Source organism: Macrotis lagotis, chromosome X, assembly GCF_037893015.1.
Source record: "Macrotis lagotis isolate mMagLag1 chromosome X, bilby.v1.9.chrom.fasta, whole genome shotgun sequence".
Taxonomy (NCBI): Eukaryota; Metazoa; Chordata; class Mammalia; order Peramelemorphia; family Peramelidae; genus Macrotis; species Macrotis lagotis.
Window position 1 is genome coordinate 628,547,877 of NC_133666.1, and position 24,083 is coordinate 628,571,959.

Consider the following 24,083-nt stretch of genomic DNA (forward strand, 5'->3'; position numbering starts at 1 on the left):
AAACATTTAAAATCCAAAGCAAGTAAAGCCCAAAGACCTTGTGATTTGAGGTAGCTTGTGGGCATCATGGATAGACCATTAAACCCAAAGTCAGAAAGACCTGAGTTCAAATACAACTATACATGCTGTGTGACCCTGGGCAAGTCATTTAACCTCTGCCTCTCTGTTTCATAAACTGTAAAATGGGGATAGTAACAACACCTAACTCCTAGGTTATTGTGAGGATCAAATGACCTAATATTTGTGAAGTGTGTTATGAACCCTAAAGCACTACAAAAATGCTAGCTATAGTTATAATTATTATTCATAGGCAGGTAGTAAGTAGCTGCTGAAGAAAGTCATGTTATCACTGGAAGGGCTGGGGGGGACAACAAGTATTGGCTCTGGAGTCAGAGGAGGGAGAATCATTTCATTTTTTTTTTTAGTTTAGTTTTGGTTTTTTTGCAAGGCAATGGGGTTAAGTGACTTGCCTAAGGCCACACAGCTAGGTAATTATTAAGTGTTTTAGGCCAGATTTGAACTCAGGTACTCCTGACTCCAGGGCTGGTGCTCTATCCACTGTGCCACCTAGCCACCCCAAGGGAGAATCAAATCCCATCTCTAGTATTTAGTGACTGTGAACTTGTATGTCACATCCCCAGTAAAGGTTTTCCTTTATTTATCCTTTATTTGGGATGGTGCCTCCAGCTCTAAACATGTGATCCCATATCTTGGATCAAATTTCTGTTCTCTGATTTTAACTGGGTCTTCCCTGATAGTAATCTTTTTATTCTCTTTTCTTTGTCTTTTTCTTTCTTTGTTTCTTCTTCTTCTCCTTCTCTCTCTCTCTCTCTCTCTCTCTCTCTCCCTCCCTCCCTCCCTCCTTTCTTCCTCAGTCTCAATCTCACTAGGTTGGAAATGCAACAGCTACTCATGGTTCTGATCCCACTATTGATTTATTGATTTATTGTTCCATTTCCAACCTGGGTTACTTTTCCCATCCCTAGGCAGCCTGGTAGCCCTCTCCTCCTATATTGGATCTAACCCTCCTGTAGCTCTGGCTCAAGGGATTCACCTCAGCCTCCCTGTCAGGTGACAGGGATTACAGGGCATCCCACCTGGTTAATCCTTTTATTTCCATAATTGCATTTCTGTAATAATTATAAAGCTTCTCACCTGCCAAAACTTGTCATGTCTCCTTAAAATCATCATGGTCATGACTCCCTGCCCCCTTGAGTCTTAGCAGACTTCCCTGACCGCTTACTCTACTGAGATTGTCCAGGCTGCCCTTCCAGAGCACCCTCATCTCCTGGGCATCATGCCTCAACTATGACACATGTCTTCTATTACTGTTTCTCTATTTCTGGGGAAGAGATGAGACTTGCCAGGACCAGTCCTTTTACTTGTTTCCTCCATCTTATCCCCTCTCATCTGTCCAGAAGCTGACCTGACCCCACCCCTCCTAATCATCAGCCTCTCCTTGGCTGATGCCTATAAACACCCAGATCTTCCCAACCCTAGCAGTTCTTCTCTTCTTTTCTTATGATTAATATCTTATTTTTTATTTTCACATAATTTGTTGAAGGGTCAATAAGTTCACACTAAATTTGAGTCATAACTGAGACAACCATTTGTAATTATCTATACAAATTAGCATAGTAGACACAGCAGAATTGATCTTCAGGTGGGTAGATCAGATAGTTGTACAGACTGAAATCCAGTGGTGGTTACTGATGGTCAGAGTAATTAATGAAACGATGTCCATAAATACAATTTAGTCCAACTTGATGAAGCCCATGTCTTTCACATACTGCCAGAAGCACTGGTGGCACATGTTCAGGCCATACTTGCAAATCAGGCTGTGGCAGTTTGAACAGACACGGTGAGACTGAGACCCCTGGCCGAATTTACAAGGGTGGCTCCAGTAGAACTGTTGGTGACCCATGGTGCCACTAGCAAAGATGCAAGACCAAAAAAAAAAAAAAGGCTTCTCTTCTTTTAAAAAAAAAAATTATTTATTTAAAGCAGTAGACTTAAATGACTTGCCCAAGGCCACACAGGTAGGCAATTATTAAGTGTCTGAGGCAGTTTTTGAACTCAATTCCTCCTGACTCCGGGCCAGCGCTCTATCCACTGCTTCACTAGCTTCCCCTGCAATCGTTCTTTTGACCTCCTCAAGTTACCATCCTAGATCTTTTCTCCCTTTGATTGTCAGTCCTGAAAATAGTTGTCTGTACTTCCATGCCAAGAAGAATCTCCTAGACAGAATTCAGAGATGAGGCTTGACACTGTCCCTGAACCCACCCCCTTCCATTATCCTATTTTCTTTTCTTTATTCCTTTTTCCTTTCTTTTATTAATCAATAAGCATTTCCTTCCTCTTCCTCTCTCCCCCAGCTTTGGAAAAAAAAAGCCCCTAGAACAAACAGAGTACTGTAGTCAGATGAAACAAATTCCCACATGCAAATTCCTATGTGCAAACATGCAGGTTTCATGTCTTTTACTTTCTGTTCTTTTCTTATGTTGCAGATGTTGATGAATGTTCAGGACCCAAGGCTATCTCTTGTGGTCTGAATGCACTCTGTGTTAATACATTTGGAAGTTACCACTGCAAATGCAGCCCTGGATATGCCCTTTCTTCTGGGGAGGAGACATTCCCAAATAAGACTATGAATGACTGTCAAGTTACAGGTAAACCCCTCTGGCATTCTCTGACTAGCCTGGACACCAATGCAGACTCTTTCTGCTGAGGCTTACAGTGGAGCTTAGTCCCTCCCTACATGCCCCCCCACCCAGTGTCCTTCACCTCCTCTCATGGGCCACCTTCCCCAGGCCCCTCCCTGATTCTGACTCTCTTCAGGGCACTCTTGGATCCTCACTACCCTTAAGGATCTCTCCCCTCTTCCCTCTTCTGTCCATCCCCAGCTCAGACCCCTCTCAGGAAACTTCATCCATATTCCTTGGCTCAGGGCTGGGAGGTTCAAATCCCTTTCCAAGCTATTCTCCAGAAGAGGGAAATTGAGGCCACCAGGAGTCTGACCTGCCCAACCATGTTGCCTTGTGGGACCCAATACTTAGGAGACAGAGGGAGAAGGGAGATTTTTGGAGAGGACTAGACAGTGGTAAGTCAGGGTGGATCTGATGAGAAACTTGAACCCAGATCTTCTGAACTCTGAGCCTGTCTGTCTGTCTGTCTCTCTCTCCCTTCATCCTGCTACATTTCCTCTCTTATCCAATAACCTTTCCCTCCCTTTCCCTCCTATAAATTGGACATTTTATTTTTTCCATGTCCTTTCTTTCTCTCTCTCCCCCCCAACCCCATCTGCTCTATCCTGGGGAGGGCTCCCTCTTGGCTCAGCCTCACAGAGACCAGGACCTTCAGCCTGGAAGGGAGGAAGCCTTATCAGAATTAAGAGATGGATTTCACAGCACTTAAGTCCTCCCTTCCCTCTGATTTTGCCTCTCATACTTCTCACCTGGACTATTACAATAGCTTTGTCATTTGTCTCCCTGCTTTATGTCTCTCCCCATTTCAATACATCCTCCATATGGCTGATAAAATGATTTTTCTAAAAGGTTTGTCTGATGATGTCATCCTACTCCAATGGTTCCCTAGCACCAAATATAAGGTCCTTTGGCATTTAAAGATCTTTACAACCTGACCTCTTTCTACCATTTCAGTCTCCCTATACATTATTCCCCTCTATGAATTTTAAGACTGAGCAATATTGGCTTAGTTGCTGTTCCCCAAACCCAGTGCTTCACCTTCTGTTTTCATTCACTTTCCCAGGCTGTACCCAGTTTCTGGAATGCCCTCCTTCCTCATTTCTTTCTCTTAGAATCCCTGGCATCCTTCAAGACTCAGCTCAAATACTACCTTCTCAAGAAGGCCTCTCCTGGTCCTGTTAGCTGCTCATTAGTGTTTTCCCCTCTAGGGTATCCCAGGCTGGATTGTTTGTATCTAGTATATCCCTATTTCTGTACATGCTGTCATCACTCACTAGACTGTAAGCTCCTCGAGGGCAGGAGCTGTGTTTTACTTTTTGTTTTTGCACAGTGCCAGAGGTCATTTAATGTATGCTTGTTGACTGGCAATGTGTGATCGGCAAAACCACAAGGGCACAAGGAATTTGAGAGTAGAGTATTGTACAGTTGAACTGTTCCCTAAAGGGTAGAGAGTAGGAAAAGAGAGGAGTGCAGCCAAAATAGAGGTGATGGCTTAGACAAGAAAAGGGATGGAAAGATCATAGCAGGCTATGATAAGGACAGAGAATAGGTTTAGAAAGAATAAGGCCTAGGGAGATATGGAATGACAGCTGATTACAATGAAATAGAATTCTAGATCACAGAAGTCTAATATTATCCACACTCAGTACCTATACATTATCCCCTCTCATTCTGTTCTGCAATTTTGCTTCCAACCTCATCATTCAACTGAAATTGCTCTTTTCAAGGTTACTAATGATCTCTTGTCAAATTTCATGGCTTTTTCTGAATTCTCATCCTCCTTGAAGTCTCTGCCAGAATTTGATACCATGGACCATTCTTCTCTCTGGATATTTGTGACATAGTTTTATCTTGGTTCCTTCTATTTGCCTAACCACTCCTTCTTAGTCCCTAAACTAGATCATCATCCAATCTATCAATCAATAACATTTGTTAAGCCCCTATTATATGCCAGGAAGCAAAAGACAGTTTCTGTTCTTGAGAAGCCTAAGTAATTTATATGCAGGATAATTAACAGAAAGAAGGCACTAGAATTAACATACTTTAGGGCCTCATTTGTGGAACATCTCCTCTTCTTCCTCCATGTTCTCTTAGTGATCTCATCAGCATCCTTGGGTTCTATTATCACCTCTATGCTGGTATGAGTATGAGGGGTAATAAGATCATAAATGTGTACTTGACTGGTGATGAGATTGAAGTTGACTGAGGAATTGGAAGTCAGTCTGTATAAAATAGCTTAGAATGAGGGGAATTAAAAAAGGTCAAGACAATGAGGCAAGGATAGAACTAAAGGCAAAGGGAGTCCTGAGGTAGAGGCACTAGTATCTGGATTGGATGAAAATCTAATAGCTGGAAACTCAAATGAGGAGAGGTTACTGAAGGTTGAAGGCAGAGGCAGACTTGTAAGTAGAAAGGAGGACTAAGAAGTATTCTGAAGAAGTCACAGTTGTGATACAGTGGAAAGAAGTCATCTGGTGTCCAAGGACTTGAGCTCTGTTCTCACCACTGATGTGTAATACCTGTGTAAATCTGGGCAGGTTACAATCTCTCTAAATATGGGTGTTATGTAGATGACCTCTACATTCCCTTTCAGTTCTATAATTCCATAATAAACAGGAGTTTGCTAGTTGGACCAATTTCACCCCAAGAGGAGAATAGAAGGAAACTCGTTTCCCTCAGATCATTGTCTCAGGAGACCCAAGCCAGGAAGTGATATAAACACTGAAGGGAGAGATTTGTAGGTTCCAAGTATTTGGGATGTTTCTGGCCAGCCCAGTTCCCATCGTTCCCAGCAGACAGAAAGTGGCAGAAGATGCCAGGGTGCCCAGAAGTCCCACCCAAGTCTCTTTTGTGTCTAAACCAGAGTTATTGCTCTCCTTCTTTCCCTTCCTCTTAAAGACATGAATGAATGTGAACTCAACAATTCACTCAATGCACCCAATGGGGTCTGCATGAACACATCCCTTAAAGGCTATAACTGAGGACAAACTGGGTTTTGCCAAAAGCAGCAAGGATCAGTTCAAGACCTGCACAGGTATGCTCTTAAGGAGCATGTGTATCCACAACAATGTGGGAGGCAGCCCAGGGATGAACTGAGGCAATGAGTCTGTGAAAAGCCCCCTGCAAGAGCCACCCAAGGATCTGGGCAGGTGGGAAAGCAGGTGATACTTCCTCAGGCAGTCAGAGCTAAAGAAGCCAGGGTAGATCCACCTGGGAGAATTTGGACCTCTATCTAGAACCTATGGCAGGGAATTAGCTACAAAGAACTAAACCAAGAACCTCTAAGCTGGGAGAGGAAGCTAGGGCCCAAGCACTGTAGGGAACAAAATGAGGAAAGTACCAACCAGATAGCCTGGAGGCCCTGTGGGCACTGGGGAAACCTCACAGAAGTTTGATGGGGAGAGCAACAGCCTTGGGGATAGGACTCCTCAGACAGCTCCGGTGGCACTGTCTGGCACAGCCACTCTGTGACCATGGACTGATTGCGCCTCACGATGTTCTTCTAAAAAGAGGGCATCCAGCCCCCCCCCCCCAGGAGTCTTAAAAGGAAGGGTTTGAAAATCTTCAAGTGGGACAAAAATGGGGGCTAGTCTTCCTTTTCCTGGGCTGTTCTGAGCTAACCTTGGACCCCTTGACCTTAACCTTCAGAGTGTCCCAACCCAAGAAGTCTATGGACTGCTAGGTGTCATTGAGCCCAGGTTAAGAATCCTGAGATTTTAGGCCTTTCTTGTATCCAACTCTATGTTCCCATGTATCTGGAAGCCTTAGATTAGGCAAGATGAGAAAGGATCACGAGAAAGGTGTCACTAAAAGAAGATAGATATGAAAAGTATTCAGTAGAATGTTATTTTTGTTGATGCTTTGCTACTGTCAGTAGCCATATTCCTTGTGGAATATTCATCTAGAGACTGGGACTGGGAAGCAGAGCCCTGGATCTATAGTCAGGGGCTCCTGTGTTCAATTCTCAGCTTTGCCATTTATTCTTGCCTCCCCCCCCTTTTTTAGTGCTCAGTTTCCTCTACTGTAAAATGAAATTGAGTGGAATCATCTCTTAGTTTCCTTCTAGAAGTAAATCCTATGCTTCCATGCTCCCTGACTAATGCTGCTGTCTTCCCTGTCTTCCTCACAGGGACTTCCTTCTCCCCGTGGGCACCACCCCCTGGAGTCAGTGAGGTGAGTGGGTATTTGGTAGGAACCTGAGGCCTTCCATGACTACCTCCTCCTGTCCCACTAAACCAGGTAAGCTCTGAGACCCTTAATTCTCATCCCTGTTTTTCCTCTCTCCAGGACTTCCTCAACCAATTGAAGTCTATCACCAGAAAATTCAAATCTACCTCTCCTGAGGAATCCATCAAGGTAAGAAGTTGGATCCCAGGAGAAAGGAGGGACTGGTCTTGGCCCTGAGTGATGGCATGACATAGAGGCAGGTTCTATGCTTATCAAACACTGCTCACATACCCCCAACACTCACACCCACACCCCCCACACACACACACATAGGAAATAGCAATCAGTTACAGTGAAAAGTGTATTGAATTAGGAATGAGATCTCAGTTTGAACTCCTGCTTCTTATTCTTTGGATTCCTTGTATGAATAACGTAATAAACCTCTGTAAGCCTCAATTTATTCAACCAGTTTTAAAAAGGAAAATAGAGTTGGGCTTGATAGCACACACCTGTAGTCCCTACCACTGGGGAGGCAGAAACTAGTGGATTGCTTTAGTTCAAGAGTCCTGAGCCTCAGAAGGAGTATAGGTGATCAGGTGTGCCCATCAATATGGCCCCATCACCTGGAGAACCTGACTGTCCAAAGTTGGAAAAATGAAGCAAGGTTAAAAGTTTCCATGCTGATCATAGATCAGGCCCAGAAGTGGTCACTGCATGTCCAGTCTGGGAGACCCAATCTTAGGGAGCAGAGGAGGAAGGTAAGAAAGAGAGCTGGGAATGGAGCAGATGCATCTCTTAAGATCCTTTCAGGGGAGTTCAGTATAACAAAAAACCAGGAGATTTAGGAGTCGGAAAACCTTAATTCCAATCCTAGCCCTGCTATTTATTAGCTATGGGACCTTAGTTAAGTCACTCTCCTTCTCTAGGCCTCAGTTCCCTCATCTGAAAATGAACTCATTGATCTAGTGTTGACACCCCACAAGCATACACATACACACCTATATCCCTGGTTATTTTGCTTTTTACAGATCTTTCGATCAGGGGGCAGAAAAATTGGGGAGAGAAAGAGTAGTTAATTGTTCCATTATACAATTTCATGGCTTCCAGGATCTTCCTGGGGCAGGATGAACTAGAGACCTGAAAGGGAACCCTCTGGTAGAACCAGTTTGAGTTGGCTCTGCTGAGAGGCCCTAGAAACCAACTGCTCTATTTACTTTCGGCCTTTTTCCCTACCCCAAATTTAGAGTTTTGTGAAAGATATGGAGGAACTTCTAAGTACAACCACAGCCCTGGAGGGCCTGCCCTTAGACAGTCAGCTTCAAGTGGTCACATACCTGCTCTCTAACCTTGAAGAAATACTTCGAAATCTTGCCCAGTCCTCGACTGAACAGCTCCTGGTCTTCCATACTTCGAGGGGCTCAGGTGAGCATGTCCAGCCTGATCCCCACCTCCTTCCCCAGTTTTTCTTATCTTCCATATTGACTTCTTCCTTCTTCCTCAGAGCTGTCTATGAACATCAAGAAAAAACCAAAGGGGATCGTTGAGGTGGGCAGGAGCCATACAAAGATGAATCTGGACTGGAATTTGACTGGTGGCTCAGGTAACAAGACAGAGGCGCCAGTAGGCTGGGAAAGAGGTAACTCTGCCGCAGAGGCAGGATCAGGCCAGTGAACTGACAGAAAGAGTCTTAGACTGGCCCAGATGACTGGGGTAGAGGCAGAGGAAGAGACCTTGGTTAGGGTGAGCACTTTCATTCATTCAATGATTAAACTTTGCTGGGAACTGGATAAGTCATGGTTTTTGCCCTCATAGAGTTTAGTCTGGTAGGAAGAGAAAATAGCAAACCAGAGGTTCCTTTATAGAATAGTGCATTAGAGAAATATGTAACTAAATGTGTGAAGTCTAAGGACAGGTCCTTATGGACCTGTTGGCCTTGGGGAAGACTTCCTGGAGGAAGTGGCACGGGAATTGGATTATAAATATGGGACAGGAAGTGGAGAATGGGAGGGGAGAGCATTAAATCTAGGAACAACCCTGAGAAGAAACTTGAATGAGCCAGGTCTGAGCAAGTTCGGGACACGAGGAACCATTCAGTCTGGAAGGCAACAATAGAGAAAAAGAAAAATGGGTGGCATCCTCTGCTAGGAGCTTGGCATAACTAGGAGGGGGAGGAGAAGAAGAGGACCAATCAATGCCTGATCCACTGTGCTTCTCTTCCCCCAATAGAAAAGGCTGTCGTGGGCCTGTTCTCCACTCGTGAACTGAAGACACTACTGACCAATGCCCCTCTTGTCTTGGATCCTGGGATGCACGCTGACCTGGAGCAAGAGAATGAGGCCCCTGTGAGAGAGGGCATTCCAGAACTGCTCTCTGCTGTCAGCATCGCCTTCCTGAACAATAAGGACACAGCACATCTCAGCTCCCCGGTCACTTTTGCCTTCTCCCACCCAGTGAGTGCCCCTTGGGGGTGGGGTGAGGGTGGCGGTGGAGGGGACTGGCAACTCCCATCTGCTCTAAGGATTCTGGGAACCGAACTCAATAGCTGTTTTCAAATTGAAGTTATAATCTTCTCGACCTCAGAAAGCAGTGCCAGGAGCGAGGAGGGAGCGGTGGGTGACTGGAACAGCTCCTAGACGAGAGGTCCACAAACAGAGGGGGTGCCCCTCCCCTCCCCTCCCCCGTGCCCCCATCAGCAGAGGCTGTACAGAGCCGGCTTAAGCTGCTCTAACTCGACCACGGTCAGGGCACATGGGGCTTTGCCTCAGTTTCCCTCTCAGGAAGGGGCTTTCTCAGCCTCAGGCCAGAGTCCGGCTGGCAGCACTGCGCCCTCCCTCCGGCCCGGGGTTCCAGGGGACTTTCTTGTGTCCGCAGAACGTGACCGAAGGTCCCAGACGGAGAGTGACCTGTGCCTTCTGGCAGCCTGACGGCAAAGGGAGCGGCCGGTGGGCAACCACCGGCTGCCGCAAACTGGGAAGCGATGGGGCCGGCACCACCTGCCGATGTGCCCACCTCAGCAGCTTCGCCATCCTCATGGCCCACTACGATGTGGATGTGAGAGGGGCAGGAGGGGGGCCGAGCCTGGCAGAGGCGGGGGGCCGGGGGCGGGAGGGTGTGAGCGCGGGGGAGCCCTGCCCGACCCTCTGCCCGCCCCCAGGACTGGAAGCTGTCGGTAATCACCCAGGTGGGGCTGGGGGTGTCCCTGGCCTGCCTCCTGCTCTGCGTCCTCACCTTCCTGCTCTGCCGGGCCATCCAGGGCTCCCGCACCACCATCCACCTGCACCTGTGCCTCTGCCTCTTCGTGGGCTCCGCCGTCTTCCTGGCGGGCTCCGCCAACCCGGGCCAGGGCCAGGTGGGCCCGGCGGGGGCGGGGCCTGGGGCGGGGGCGGGGCCTCGGGGCGAGGTGGGGCGGGGGCGGGGCCTCTGGCGGGGCGGGGCCTCGGGCAGGGCGGGGGCTCGGGCGGGGCGGGGCCTCGGGGCCGGCCCCGGCTGACCGCCCCGTCTCCCGCGGCGCAGGTGGGGCTGCGCTGCCGCCTGGTGGCCGGCCTGCTGCACTACTGCTTCCTGGCCGCCTTCTGCTGGATGTGCCTCGAGGGCCTGGAGCTCTACTTCCTGGTGGTGCGCGTGTTCCCGGGGCCCGGGCTGCGCACGCGCTGGCTCTGCCTGCTGGGCTACGGCGCGCCCGGCCTGGTGGTGGCGCTGTCGGCCGCGGTGCACCCGGGGGGCTACGGCCGCCCGCGCTAGTGAGTGCCCTCCCCCCCTCGTTGCCCCTCCCCCGCTTCCCCCACTTCTCTCCCCTCTTCCTCCCTCCTCCTCCCCCTCTTCTCCCCCCTCCCCCCCTCCCCCCACTTCTCCCCCGCCCCCTCTTCCCCCTCCCCCCACCCAGCCAAGCAGCAGGGCCCCCGACCTCTGCTCCCCCGCGGGCAGTGAGGGGCCACGTTGGGCACCCCCTGGCACAGCCCCCAGCTGGCTCTTGTGCCCCACGGGTGGGGGGCGCCGGGAGCTCCCTGACCGTGCCCCCCTCTCCTCGTAGCTGTTGGCTGAGCCTGGATAAAGGCTTCATCTGGAGCTTCCTGGGGCCCGTCACAGCCGTCATCGCAGTAAGCCCCCGCCCCGGGCCCTCGGGTCCTCACCCCCGCCTTGTGGCCCAGGACCCCCGCTCACCTCGGGCCCCCACCCCAGCCCCGGGCCCAGCGTCTTCCCTGGCACCACCTGCGCCCGGCCCGGCCGGCCCAGGACACTGACCCGGCCTGCCTCTCCTCCCCCAGTTCAACGCCTTCATCTTTGTGGTCACCGTCTGGAAACTCACCCAGAAGTTCTCAGAGATCAACCCTGACATGAAAAAATTAAAGAAAGCTAGGTATGACCGAGTGTGGGCAGCGGAAGAGGCTGGCACCCACCTGGGCTGCGCCTCATCCAGACCACGGTCTAGCCGACCAGGGGCACCCCACCCTCAGTCTTGTCCTGCTTTTTGCCCCACAGGATGTTGACGTTCACAGCCATTGCTCAACTCTGCATCTTGGGCTGTACCTGGATCTTTGGGCTGTTCCTGTTCGGCCCCGAGAGTCACGTCCTGGCCTACATTTTCACCATCCTCAACTGCTTCCAGGGCTGCTTCCTTTTTGTGCTACATTGTCTTCTCAACAAGAAGGTCAGGGTAACCTCTAAGCTTGGGACCTTGGCAGGGGAGGCACCCTGACGTAATAGAATCAGTCAACAAGCATTTAAGTGCCCACTGGCAGCCGAGCGCCCGTGTAAGCTTTGTAGGATCAAAGGCAAGAGCCGGCAGCTCAGGCTGGTGGGGGAGAGGACTATACAAGCCACGACTGGATAAATGGGAAATCAGGAGGGCTGGGAAAGGCTTCTTGTAGACGGGACTTGAGCTAGGACTTGAAGCCAGGGATGACTAGGGACAATGGCCAGGCTCGGAGATGTAGCGTCTTGTTTGGGGTACAGAAAGGCCAGGGTCACTGGGACCAGAAAGCAAGGTAGAAGACTGAACAGACAATGAATGGACCAGTGTGGGAAGGGTTCTGGATGCCAAAAGATTTGATACTGGATCCTGAAGATAACAAGGAGCCAGTGGAGCTTATTGAATAGGGGAGTGACATGGTCAGCTCTGGGCTTTAGGAAGACTAACTGGACAACTAAGCAGAGCATGAACTGGAGTGGGGAAACCAATGGAAATAAAGGTGATAAAAGCCTGGGTGAAGGGGGTATATAAGGTGTGGAATCAAGCAAATGGGGGGGGGGGGTGAAGAGGAATTGGGGCTGATCTGCCTGGGCTGCAAGGGATTCTAGGGTACAAATCCCACCTCTGGCACTTAACTGCCTGCCACCTGCCTTGAGGCCAAGAGGGCCAGGGCTAGAGCCTGTGATCCTTGGCTTCGAAACCAAGACTCTAGGTAAGACTCATCTAGCCCCACTCCAATCCCCAGGTTAGAGAGGAATACCGGCGCTGGGCTTGCATCGTCACAAAGAGCAAGTACAATGAGTTCTCCACCTCCACAACCTCCCAGAGCCGGGTAAGGGCAGGAGAGGGCTGGGGGGGGGGGCAGAGGGTGAGGGTGCAGGCTGGTGGGCAGAAGGCCGGAGAAGGGCCCCAGCCAGAGTGTGTGCTGTCTCCCTCTTGCAGGCCCTCAGACCTTCGCTGGAGTCTGGGATGTGAATGGCACCAATGCCCTATGGAGACACTGCGGCTTTTGCACATGCTGAAGAATGACTCTGCCACCTATTCTATGACCCTCTTGCCCAGTACTCATTCAAGGCCTCATTCAAGGTCCTGAAAGCTCTAGGGATGCAGGGCCAGTCCTCAGGGGAACTAAAATCTAACTGTTCTGAGGGAGGGCAGAGAAAGTGCCCTGACTTAGAAACATATAACATGCGATTCCTTCCCCCACTGGAACCAGCTTCCCCAGGCTCAGCCTGTGCATATGTTTTCCTCTCCCAGCTTTGGCACCAAGGGCCAGGACCACAGAAGAGAAGCAACTGGGCCCCAATTTTCTTTTTCTCACATTATTAGGGAAGAAGTGTGACTGAGGCAAACGGTACAAAGGGACTTGTCCCTAATCCCTCCACTGCTGAGGGGGTTGGGGCACAGGCAGCTCTGTCAGTGGACTTTTTTATTTGTTTATTTATCTTTTTTAAAAAGCTTTTTATGGTTGACACTTCAAATTAAACAGACCGAGTTAAATACATGATGAGTTAAATACATGATGGTTACTGTCTCTTTGTTCTCAATGAGCCCACAAACATGATTACAAACCCTGATGTGTTTGACTCTTCCTCTCTAAAAAGAAATTTTTTTTCCTAAAAAAAGGAAGAGGTGAGGCTTTTGTAATAAAAGTTTATTCTTACACAAATCTACAGCTTTAAAACACAGTAAAAATAATTGTGATACCCGTTGTCACTTAGAAAAGAAAACATTAAAAGCAGCAAACGGAAGCAGGGGGGGTGACCCTGATGGTCCCGTCTGTGGCTCGTGGGTTATCGGCTTTGTTCAACTGCAGGAAAATAGGAAAAAAAATAACTTTTAGGTTAAGAACTTTCCCAGCTTTCTTCCACGAGGTCCCAGGCTGGCACCATCTCTTTCTACTGCTTCTTCTCCCCAGTTTGACAGAACTGCTTGAGAAAGTCTGGTCATGACTTAAATCCTGGTAAGAACCAGGCCACTCCAGGCCTCCTTTTCTCAGAAGGTCCCAAACCCCAGGAAAATACTCACTATATGTGGAGATGTCTATTTCCTCAGGCAATTCTGCCACATTCACTTCAAACCGATCCTGGACATCATTAAGGATCTTGGCATCCCCCTCATCAGAGACAAAAGTGATGGCTAAGCCCTTAGTACCAAACCGGCCAGCCCTGGCAACCTGCAGTAATTACAGGAAGATGACAACAATCAGCAAGGTTTACCATGGATCCCTCAGCAGAGGGATATAGCAGAAATGTTTAACTATATAGGGCAAAGACTGCTCACATAAATAATCAGGATAAAACTGGGCAAGTTTAGACCTCAGTTTTCTTACCTTGCACTATAGCAGCATTAAGGGGAACTTTTCCATTTCTAACTCTTCTATAATCCTAACTGTGACAGGATGGGTCTTGTACTTCCTATACCAATGTTCCCCCAATTAAGATCTTACCCTTAGAGACAGTCACTGGCTAGCTTGTTGTAGGAGTACAGGCCACAAAGTCCTCTCAAAACCAACAGCAAGCTCTTACCCGGTGCAAGTAGGTATCAGAGTCCTCAGGCATGTCATAATTGAAGACTATATTGACCCGCTCAATATCCATGCCTCTGCCAAAAAGATTAGTGGCCACCAGGATCCGGCGCTGGAAATCCTTGAACTGTTGATATCGAGATAGTCTAGAAGTTGGTAAGAACACAATAGTCATGAATAAAAAAAAAAGTGAAGAGAGCTCTTCCTAGACACAGTCTTTCCTTAAGACAAAGAACTGACACCCTAAGATAAAAAAGGTTATTCTACCCTAGGCCACTTCCATTCTCCATAACCTCCCTTGCTCTCCATACACATACCCTTTCCTCTAGTGACCTTTAATGATTAGAAAACTGAATGACAGAATAGGAAGGAGACTGAAGACCTAAATTAAAATCCCAGTTATGCTACCTAAGAACTGGGTGTCACAATTTCTGTGTTTGTTTCCTCTATCTGCAAAATAAATTTCACAATATAGGGAGGAAGTCAACTAAATTCTGTCTTAAGTGCTTCCTATGTGAAAGACAGACCCTGCCCTCAAGGAGCTTCCATTCTAAGGGTGCTCACCTCTCCTCCTGAGCCATGCCTCTGTGGATGGCGATGGCTGGGAAGTTCTGTTCCACTAGGAGCTGAGCCAAGGCAACGCAGCGCTGCACCGACTTCACAAAGATCACAACCTAAGCAGGAGACAGAGACCACCTTATCAGATCCTCTAGCCCACCTCCCAGTCTGGGGGCTTCTACCCCACCTCCCCAACTCAACCAGCAGGGAGGCATCACCTGGTTAAATTCCAAAACATCCAAGAGGTCAAAGAGTTTTCTGTTTTTCTCACTGTCCTTAAGTTTCACATAGTATTGCTGTAGTCCATGAAGAGTCAGTTTTGTCTCGTCATCCACAAAAACTTCCATTGGCTGTGGGAGAGAAGCATAGGGATCCTTACACTTTCCTGTCAGAATCCTGGGAGGGTCCCCACCTCAGAGAACAGAGCAGAACACTGTGATGGCAAAAAAAGAAAACCCAGTGGTCCTGGCTCTGCTTTTCATCCCCCTCTGACAGGGTCAGGTTTGAATGTTAATCTACACTGAGCAAAGACAGGGGTATGTGTAGGTGAAGAGGCATAGGGATTTGTAATGGGGAATGGGGAACAGAAGAGGAAGCAAAGCCAGCAAGTAAAAGGAAGGTTGTGCCTGCTGGGCTACGTCCTGCTCTTGAGGGCACAGGAACCCACCCCCTTGGCAGAGGCTCTAGGCCTGGAAGGACACCACGTGGCAGGTCTGACCCTGAGCAACCTTTAGAGGCAGCCAGGTCCCCTCCCTGCACCCTCTCACCCAGGGAGCGGAGAAGAGCAGGGCTCACCTGTTCAGTGGTAAGAGCTCAGAGTCACAGAATCATTATGGAAATCATTTAGTCCAACCCCATCATTTTAGAGATGAGCTAGAGGGGCTGTGACTTGTTCATGGTCACACAGCAGGTTAAAGCCAGGTTTAGAACCCGGATCTGGCTCAATCCACTGCTGTCTCCACTGGCCTCTGTCGTCAGGAGAGGGCAGGCAGCTAGGCCGCTCCTGGCTGCTCCAGAGCACAATCCAGCCCATGGCAGGCCCTGCTCCCAGGTGAGGGCTGAAAGCAGCCAGGGCTAAGGGGGTCGGGGGGAATCTCCTCTGGTGAGCTGGGCTGGGGGCATGTTCTCTTTGCACTCACATCCTGCATGAACTTTCTGCAGACAGGTCTTATCTCCTTACTCAGGGTGGCGCTGAACATCATGCACTGCTTCTCGTGGGGTGTCAAGCGGAAGATCTCCTGCACATCCCGGCGCATGTCTAGAGGGATGAGCAAGGAGGGCGTCAAGCCTGGATTGACCAAGGTGTCCCCACACAAACCACACTCACCCAAATTGTGGCCCCAAGCCCACCCCACCCCCCAGCAAACACAAGGTGTGGGCTGAGAGGGCACATGACCTAGGAGGGGCTGTGCCCTGAGCCTGCTGCCCCTCTGGGCTGTGAGGTGACAGCAAGGAATGGCAGGGAAGAGATGGGTGTAAGAAGGAGCGGTACTTTTGACTTACACACTCTGTCAGTGGGGAACCCAGCTGCGCCCGTGTACCTCGTGTCACGGCCTCGGGGTAGGGCAGCCTGAGGTAGAGACAGCTGCTGGGATTCTAGCTGCAGTTGGCACTTTAGACACACTTAAGACACACCACTAACCTCTCACTGTCCCTCCTGACTTGGGGCCAAATGACAGCAGAGAAAGAAGCCCAGCCTTTGCTAAGAGTCTGGCCTGAGTTCAGATTACTGATTTAGGAAATGGGACATTCCTCTAGTTCAGTCCTGGCTTCAGGCACAGGAGGACTGGGGGTCTATCCCCAGATTAAGGGAACTCAGAATTCAGAGGTAGAAGGATAAAGGAGAAATTGTCTAGCCCTACTTTACAGATGACTTTTAGGCCCAGGTTCAGTCACTTGGCTGATTCCAAATCAAAGGCTCTTTTGACCGGCTACACTGGTGAACTGGGACCCTGAAATTCTGGGTTGTCACTAGAAGCTCATCCCTGGGGGGCACATTTATGCTAAACCTCAGACACTCCCCCGAGGGAACAATGAGAAATAATGGGAGGAAGCTGCTCAGACAAATTCAGGCTTGAATTTAAAGGACTTCTCTAACAACATGAATTGTCCAGATGTGAAAAAGGTGGCCTTCACAGAAAGTAGAGGTCTCCAAGCAAAGGTCAGGTGACCGTTTGCTTTAGAGATTGTTCAGAGTTCAACTAGTCTCCGAATGTCCTTCCAACTCTTAAGATTCTTTTTTTCCTTTGGAGTTGGGAGCTGTTCTTTGGGAAACGAGGACTCTGAACTGTTCCCAAATCCTGTGGCCACCCTCTACCCTTCCTGGTCCCCCACGCAGAGCTTGGCCTTAGTCTGACACAGCCAAATAGCTAAAAGCAGACAATGAATCAAAGGAAAATCAGATTTGTCTCCACGGCTCTGAGGGGAAATACCTGGAAATCAAATAGGATGACCACTAAGAAAAGCAGGGAGGAAGACCCTAAATGTTCCCTTGAATTACAGGGAAGGACAGTGGCACTAGGAGAGCACCAGGTAGGATTCCCATTGCTCTAGTCCCATCTTTCTGGCCAAGAACAGACATACAGCACAGAGCACCCCCTTGGTCCTTTCAGATCCCGGGGTGCCAAGCTGCAGGGGGCCAGGAATAGAGACTCACCAAGCTGCTCCAGCATCTTGTCACACTCATCCAATACAAAGTGCTTCACATTTTTCAGATTGAGACTCTTGTTGCGTACTAAGGCCAGAATCCGGCCAGGTGTCCCCACCACTACGTGAGGGCAATTCTTCTTCAAAACATCTTCATCTTTCTTGATCGAAAGGCCACCAAAGAACACAGAAACCTGAAAAAATATACATAAGGAGGTTAGGAGTAGGAAGAATCAAAAATTCATCATACATGTATGCACAACCTGTAACTCCAAGAACAAAGAGATCTTTGCCTCTCCCCAAGTACAAAAGTTATTTCACAGTTGAGGACTTTAGGCTGTCCCTTGTCTAGAAGGGCATTTATCCTTAAAAACCAGGGGACCAACCCCTACAAGAGGAACACAGCAAGAGGTTATCTTCACCTGTGGGAAGACAGGAGTTGTCATGGTCCAGAAGATCAGTCTCAGGTCTGAAGCCCTGTCTAAGCCTCCACTGACCCATTTACTGATACACATTTAAAAGTAACAACAGGGCTGGGATTCCAACTCTGAGTCTCTGGAGACAGTGCATAATTTATTAGGCTTTTAAGGATAAATGATGGCAAACCTCAAAGGCAATATGGTGGCCAAGTTTTGTAAAGTTGACCAAGAAACAGAGTTGAAGACACCAGGGACTGAGGGACACTCAAAGATGCCAAAATGCAGAGGGAACAAATTTCTTCTGAGTAAATAGTTTGAGGTGTCTGTCTAATTAAACTTAAAAGTCACCCTAGTTGTAGTAGCCTCAATCATTTCAGACAAGAGACTTACCTTGACACTGGGCATATATTTGGAGAAGCGCTCATACTCCTTACTGATCTGGAAGGCCAGCTCTCGAGTGTGGCACATGACAAGAACTGTTACCTGTAGAGACAAAGTGTCCTTATTCCAGTGTTATCAATACCATTCTCAGGAAGGACAGCATGGTAGGAGATACATAACGATTGACCATGCTGACAACAGAGCACTGTGTCACACATTCTGTTATTTCTTGTATTCAAAACACACACAAAAAAAACCACCCTAAGAGTACCATCAAAATGCTAGCCTGCTTTGCTCAAAGTAAAGATCACATGCCTTAAAGAATTTTGATTTTATCAGATTGTCTGCTACCATGGAGAAGGGAGAGGAAGATAGAAAAATGTGAAACTCAAAAGCTTGCAAAAGGGTGAATATTGAAAAAACTACCTTTGCATGTAATTGAAAAAAATAAAATAAAATAAGGTTGGGGGGAGGAAACAACTTGTTGGAAGAGAAAGAGGGATAGATATAGGCATACATCAAAATATGTTCTACTATTAACAGGAAATAGTGTCCAACATTTGGAATAAGGCTATCTAAAATTACAGAGAAAGCTGATTATTCTGATCAAATAAGCCATAAGAGAAAAATCCAACCAAATCAAGAAATCATAATTAAGTGCCTAAATACTGACAATGGGGCTATGGGAAAGTAACAAAGGGAATCGTGGTGCTCACATTTTACTAAAGTATATACGATATGTTCAAAACTGTAGCTACAGTCATTTGAAGAAGGAAAGGAAGCTGACACTTTGGATGGGCCTTGAAGGACACTTTCTGAGACGTAAGGACCATCTCCAGGCATGGGAACCAGCTTGAACAGGGACCAGAGGCAAGAGACAGAAGGTCATATACTGAGAAGAGCTCATTCCAGTCTAGCTGGACAGATCATAGGAAGATATCTCAAAGACAATTAACCAACCAACAAGAGTTTATTAAGACCACATCACATTGGGCGGCTAGGTGGTGCAGTGGATAAAGCACCAGCCCTGGAGTCAGGAGTACCTGGGTTCAAATCCAGTCTCAGACACTTAATAATTACCTAGCTGAGTGGCCTTGAGCAAGCCACTTAAGACAAAAGGAAAAGCGCCCCTACCCTCTGACAGAGGAAATAACCAGTATATAAATCTAGATGAACTGAATATCCATGGGTCTGGGGAAGGAAGAGCTCAGAAAAAGCAGTTAAGAAAGAAACTTTGGAACTTCCTAAGAAGTAGAAATAGGAGGGGACAATTGCCGGCAAGAAGGACAACTGAGGCCACTGAACAGGAACCTCCTGTACAAAAAGTAAATAGATGGTTCGAGTCTTTTGGGTAAAAGCCTCTCCAAACTGCTATTCCACACCTGGTCAACTCAGTCACAGATGACTCAAAAGTCAATTTGCCATGAGCACAAGAAGACTGTTCATGCCCAAAATGTGACACAAAAGAGATCATTCAAGAAGATCATGTACAGAAAAGGAGGTGTGCTTTTCCCATGGCAAAATGCCCCAGGGCTCACAAAATGTACAAGTCAAGGGGAACCTCCAGCAGGGCCCTCTGGAAAAAGGACTCATAGGAGACTGGAAGGAATTCCGTGTATATTTATACCAATTTATTATATATATATATATATATATATATACATACAGATATATATATAGATATATATAGATATAAAGATATATAGATATATAGATATAGATATAAAAGTAGAACACTGTGACGATATTCCTGAGAACAAAGGTTCCACCTTATCTCTCCTTAACAGGACCTAACAAGATTGAGACATTTGTTGAATTAAAATCAATTCCATAAGAACATCTTTAAGGGATTCACCCACTTCATGTCTCCAAGGAAGACAATGGAAGGGAAAGAAGTTGTTCTCTCCATATCTGCTGAGGCTTCTTATTTACTGTAAAGGACAAACAGCCTGGACCCCACCACCTGACCTCCCCGCCCAAATACCTGTCCATCCACAGGCTCGATCTGTTGCAGGGTAGCCAACACAAACACTGCTGTCTTGCCCATTCCAGACTTGGCTTGGCAAAGGACATCCATTCCCAAGATGGCTTGGGGAATACATTCATGCTGGACTGAGAAAGAAACAGTATTCCTCTAAGTAGGGAAATATGCTGTGAAGATTATCCAGCTTCAAATCAGTAGACCTGTCATCTAATTCCAGCTCTGCAATGGGCTCACTGTGTCACTTTAGGTAAATTATTTAAGCAAACTAGGCTACATTCTCCCTATCTATAACACAGAAATAATCATGCTTAGTCTGCCTACCTCAAGAGGGTTAGTTTTAGAAGCAAATGGGATAATGGAAGCAAAAATGTTTAGCCAAAATGAATTATTGTTAAGTGAGTGACTTTCCTTACAAGTCCTCATTCCTGTAAAGTGATCAAGGAATCAGGAAGAGAGCACCTGATCAGAAAGGACTTAAGAGCTCTTCAGTTTTCTGACAAGTGAAGGGCTTGAGACTACAAGAAGAAAGAAAACATCTAAGTAAGTGCTTAGGCAGACATCACCAGTGATAGGGTGGGATGGGGGTGATTTCTCCTGACTCCCAGGGAGGTGGCTCTATCCACTTCACCAACCGAACTGCCCTCCCCATAGGGGTGATTTCCAATCAGTTTTTGATGTCTTTATTCTAAAGATCAAACTGAATAACTGCTATTCTAGATGAGGAAATCTAATCAAATCAGATAATTTTATATATATATATATATATATATATATATATGGCGCTTTGCAAACTTAACAGTGCTAGCTACTATTGTTAATTATAAATATTATCTATTTCTGTCAATTGTTGGGATTGTGAAGACAGAAGAGGAGAAAAGGCCTACCTTCAGATGGATGCTCAAAGCCACAGTCCACAATAGCCCTTAGAAGCTCAGGCTTCAGAAGAAAATCTCTGAAGCCTGAGCTATGAATGGAGACATAGGAGCCCTTCACATCCTTCTTGGCAGGGGTGGGTGTGCTCTCTGTCATAGGCTGGGGCTCCTCATCCTCTTCGTAATCAAGCAGTTCATTTTCTACATCTTGTTCAGCCATTCTGCCCTGAGGAGAAAAGAAACATGTAGCTGGAAAATACAGCTTTACCAATATTTACTTGTATTACGCAAGGAGAATAGAATAAGGATTCTGAGACCCACCTGTGGAAAACTCACCACCAAATCAGGACAAGACCACATATAGAGACCCATAAGGTACAAAATACAGTCCAGTGCTTAGGGACAGGCAGTCCACAACTATAGAGCCCAACTGAAAACTGCCGTTTCTCCCTCTATTTGGCATTTATCCTACACCAACCTTAAGAATGCTTTGATTAGGGGCGGCTAGGTGGTGCAGTGGATAGAGCACTGGCCCTGGAGTCAGGAGTACCTGAGTTCAAATTCAGCCTCAGGCATTTAATAATTACCTAGCTGTGTGGCCTTGGGCAAGCCACTTAACCCCATTGCCTTGCAAAAAAAAAAATGCTTTGATTAAAAGACCTTCAGTAAGCTGTAGATCTATCAGTAAATCAATAATACCCTACACTTCTTATTAATACCTAAGCTTCTTAATTAAGTTAATATATCTTGAAAAGAAAAATCCAATTAAGACAGTATTAATTTATGTGTTAAAATGTAGTTATGACAAAGTCTTGTAGTTTTGAAAAAAATTAAACCAAATAGTCTCTACCACAGATCTTAAGAATAAGAAAGCAAGACAAAAACAGGACTTCATTCCTTGGACTGGGAAACACTGTGTTTTTGCTTGATTAAAACTTCTAGCAATACTTTCCCATTCAATATCAAACAGTCTACCAGTTTTTAAAAAATGTTTTTTCAATCATTAAGAACATTTATGTTATATTTTCTTTCTCCTGCGATTCAATCTAAAGCTACTTAAAAGTTTATGTGTCGGGGCAGCTAGGTGGTGCAGTGGATAAAGCACTGGCCCTGGAGTCAGGAGTACCTGGGTTCAAATACAGTCTCAGACACTTAATAATTACCTAGCTGTGTGGCCTTGGGCAAGCCACTTAACCTCATTTGCCTTGCAAAAAAAAAAAGAAAGAAAAAAAAGTTTATGTGCCACAGAACTGTTGTTCTTGTTTGTCCTTGTTCTCAAAGAAGACCAAAACATCAGGGAGGTGATGCCATGACATGTGAGTGAGTTGGATTTAAGTGAGGGGATGCTGTGTGCAATGCTGCCAGTCTCATTTTCTCCTCTGGAGTCATCTGGATCCAGGGGCCAGATATCTGGTCAGGCCAGATCAGGATGACTCAAGATGGCCCTGGATGCATGGAAGGTTTTGGTTTTTTAAAGCTATTTTTTAAAGGCAATTAAGACATCATTAGTAATTTTGGAGAGAGTAGTTTTGGTTGAACAATGAGGTCAGAGGTCATACTGTAAAAAAATTAAAGAGAATGAAAGCAAAGATAGTAGAGGTACCTCCAATTGATTATTTTCTCAATAATTTTAGGCACAAAAGGCAGGAGATACACAATGGTTTGTGGGGATGGAGGGATCAAGTGAAGATTTATTAATAATAATATTTGTCCTTCCTTCTCAAAGATGACCACGAATCAGGGAGGTGATGCCATGACAAACACTGGATTGGGATGAGGGGGCTGTGCTAAGTCACCAGCCTCCCTTTCTCCTCTAGAGCCATCTGGGATCCAGTGTCCAGATATGAATCGGGGCTGACTTGCCCAAGACCATTCAGCTAATAAGGGACAAGTGAGACTGGATTCGAATTCCCATCCTCCTGACTCCAAGGCCGTGCTCTATCTACTGGGCCATCTAACTGCCCTAAGTAAAGATTTACTGAGGACAGAGAAGAAAACAAAGGCATGTTTATGCACAATGGGGAAAAATAGGGAAAACTGGGGCAGTTTTTAGTTCCACATTCTTTCCCTCCCTCTCGAATTCCTGAGAATTCTCTAAGAAATCTTTTTTTTTCTCCCAGGCAATTCTGGAGCCTTCTTCCAGAACCGACTGCTAAAATCCCCGTCTTGGAGTGAACTCCCTGGAAATAATGTCTTTTAAGCTGTCATCCCCCGACGTCCCTCCTGGGGAAGCAGCCGGCTCCGAACCTCTGCAGCTGGGCAAAGCCCTCCCCGGGGCCGGGCCGGGGCCGCCTCGGTTCGGCCGGGTGTGCGGGGCAGGCGTGCTGGGGTCCGAGGGCTCCCCCGTGCTCGGCACCCACGGGCCGGAAATCCTATCCGCCCGGACCAGGCCCGAGTCGGACATTTTGTCCGGTCCCGGGGGGATGGGGAGGCCACAAAGGCCGGGCCCCGGAGCCCCCCCAAGCCCAAAGCGGGGGGCTCCCCTCAAAGCCCAGGAAGGGGAGCGGCCGCAAGGCCCGATTATAGAGCGGGAACGCGGGAGGCTCGGGGTGCGCGGGGCTCCCGCCCGCGCGGCTCCCGCCCGGCGCCCCAACGGTCGAGGGGCCCGGCGGCGGCGGCGCGCGCGCGCCCCCGGGCCGGGCCGCACTCGTGCCCCCGCGGCGGCGCGCGCAGGGCGTCCCTCTCCTCCCGGGCCCCCGCCATCTCGGCCTGCCGCGTGCCGGCCGCCTCAGCCTCGGCCTGAAGCCCCTTCCCCGTCCCCCACCCCCCCCGCCTCCGGGCCTCGTCCCTCCGTGGCCTGCGCTCCGCACTCCGCCACTTACTTCCGAAGCGAGCGCTTCTCCTCGACGGCCCACACGCGCTCCCAAAGCCGAGAGTTAACCAAAGCTGGAACTCGCGCTCGAGCGGAAACCGCCTTCCCTTCTTCCTTCTCTTCCTCCTAAACTTGGCGAACCACCTCCAAACTTGCCAGCCAGCTTGCCTCGCCCACTGGGCTGTTCGCCTTTCACTCAGAGGGGCCTGACCTCTGATTGGCTGATTGCTCTTGCCCGCGCAACCTACAGAGAGCGAGGCGGGGGGGACGATCCTCAGGTTCCATTGGGAGAAGTCTGCGTCAATCCCAGCGAAAGCGCTTG

General features: G+C 48.0%; 2 protein-coding genes and 1 long non-coding RNA gene across 9 annotated transcripts in view; 1 reads left to right on the forward strand and 2 right to left on the reverse strand.

Moving 5' to 3' along the window:
• The window catches only part of ADGRE5 (adhesion G protein-coupled receptor E5), a 34,592-nt gene extending 19,738 nt beyond the window's left edge, over positions 1-14,854 (forward strand). The window contains exons 7-20 of one of the 2 annotated variants that reach the window (XM_074203654.1): positions 2,508-2,669; positions 6,835-6,878; positions 6,993-7,061; positions 8,117-8,294; positions 8,374-8,472; positions 9,099-9,322; positions 9,744-9,923; positions 10,027-10,221; positions 10,386-10,612; positions 10,903-10,969; positions 11,138-11,229; positions 11,352-11,520; positions 12,308-12,394; positions 12,505-14,854. In XM_074203654.1, coding sequence (XP_074059755.1) covers positions 2,508-2,669; positions 6,835-6,878; positions 6,993-7,061; positions 8,117-8,294; positions 8,374-8,472; positions 9,099-9,322; positions 9,744-9,923; positions 10,027-10,221; positions 10,386-10,612; positions 10,903-10,969; positions 11,138-11,229; positions 11,352-11,520; positions 12,308-12,394; positions 12,505-12,537 — 1,826 coding nt within the window. In that variant the 3' untranslated portion in view covers positions 12,538-14,854. The remainder of the gene's footprint in view (positions 1-2,507; positions 2,670-6,834; positions 6,879-6,992; positions 7,062-8,116; positions 8,295-8,373; positions 8,473-9,098; positions 9,323-9,743; positions 9,924-10,026; positions 10,222-10,385; positions 10,613-10,902; positions 10,970-11,137; positions 11,230-11,351; positions 11,521-12,307; positions 12,395-12,504) is intronic. The other variant, XM_074203655.1, reaches the window with a different exon arrangement.
• Positions 1,933-10,268, reverse strand: LOC141500476 (uncharacterized). 6 transcript variants are annotated; one of them, XR_012471935.1, is made up of 4 exons: positions 10,101-10,268; positions 9,151-9,262; positions 8,207-8,967; positions 1,933-2,237 (listed from the first exon to the last, which is right to left on the reverse strand). It is a non-coding gene; the product is annotated as an uncharacterized LOC141500476 (long non-coding RNA). The 6 variants fall into 6 exon arrangements; XR_012471936.1 differs by lacking the exon at positions 10,101-10,268 and adding an exon at positions 9,448-10,089; XR_012471938.1 differs by lacking the exon at positions 10,101-10,268 and having other exon boundaries at positions 9,191-9,441.
• Positions 13,202-23,955, reverse strand: DDX39A (DExD-box helicase 39A). Its single transcript, XM_074203663.1, has 11 exons — positions 23,772-23,955; positions 20,962-21,175; positions 20,078-20,205; positions 18,103-18,195; positions 17,304-17,487; positions 15,787-15,905; positions 14,866-14,997; positions 14,654-14,763; positions 14,091-14,235; positions 13,591-13,738; positions 13,202-13,372 (listed from the first exon to the last, which is right to left on the reverse strand). The coding sequence occupies exons 2-11, from the start codon at positions 21,167-21,169 to the stop codon at positions 13,356-13,358; spliced, it is 1,284 nt and encodes a 427-aa protein (XP_074059764.1). The 5' UTR covers positions 21,170-21,175; positions 23,772-23,955; the 3' UTR covers positions 13,202-13,355.
• Between the last annotated feature and the right edge of the window lie 128 nt (positions 23,956-24,083).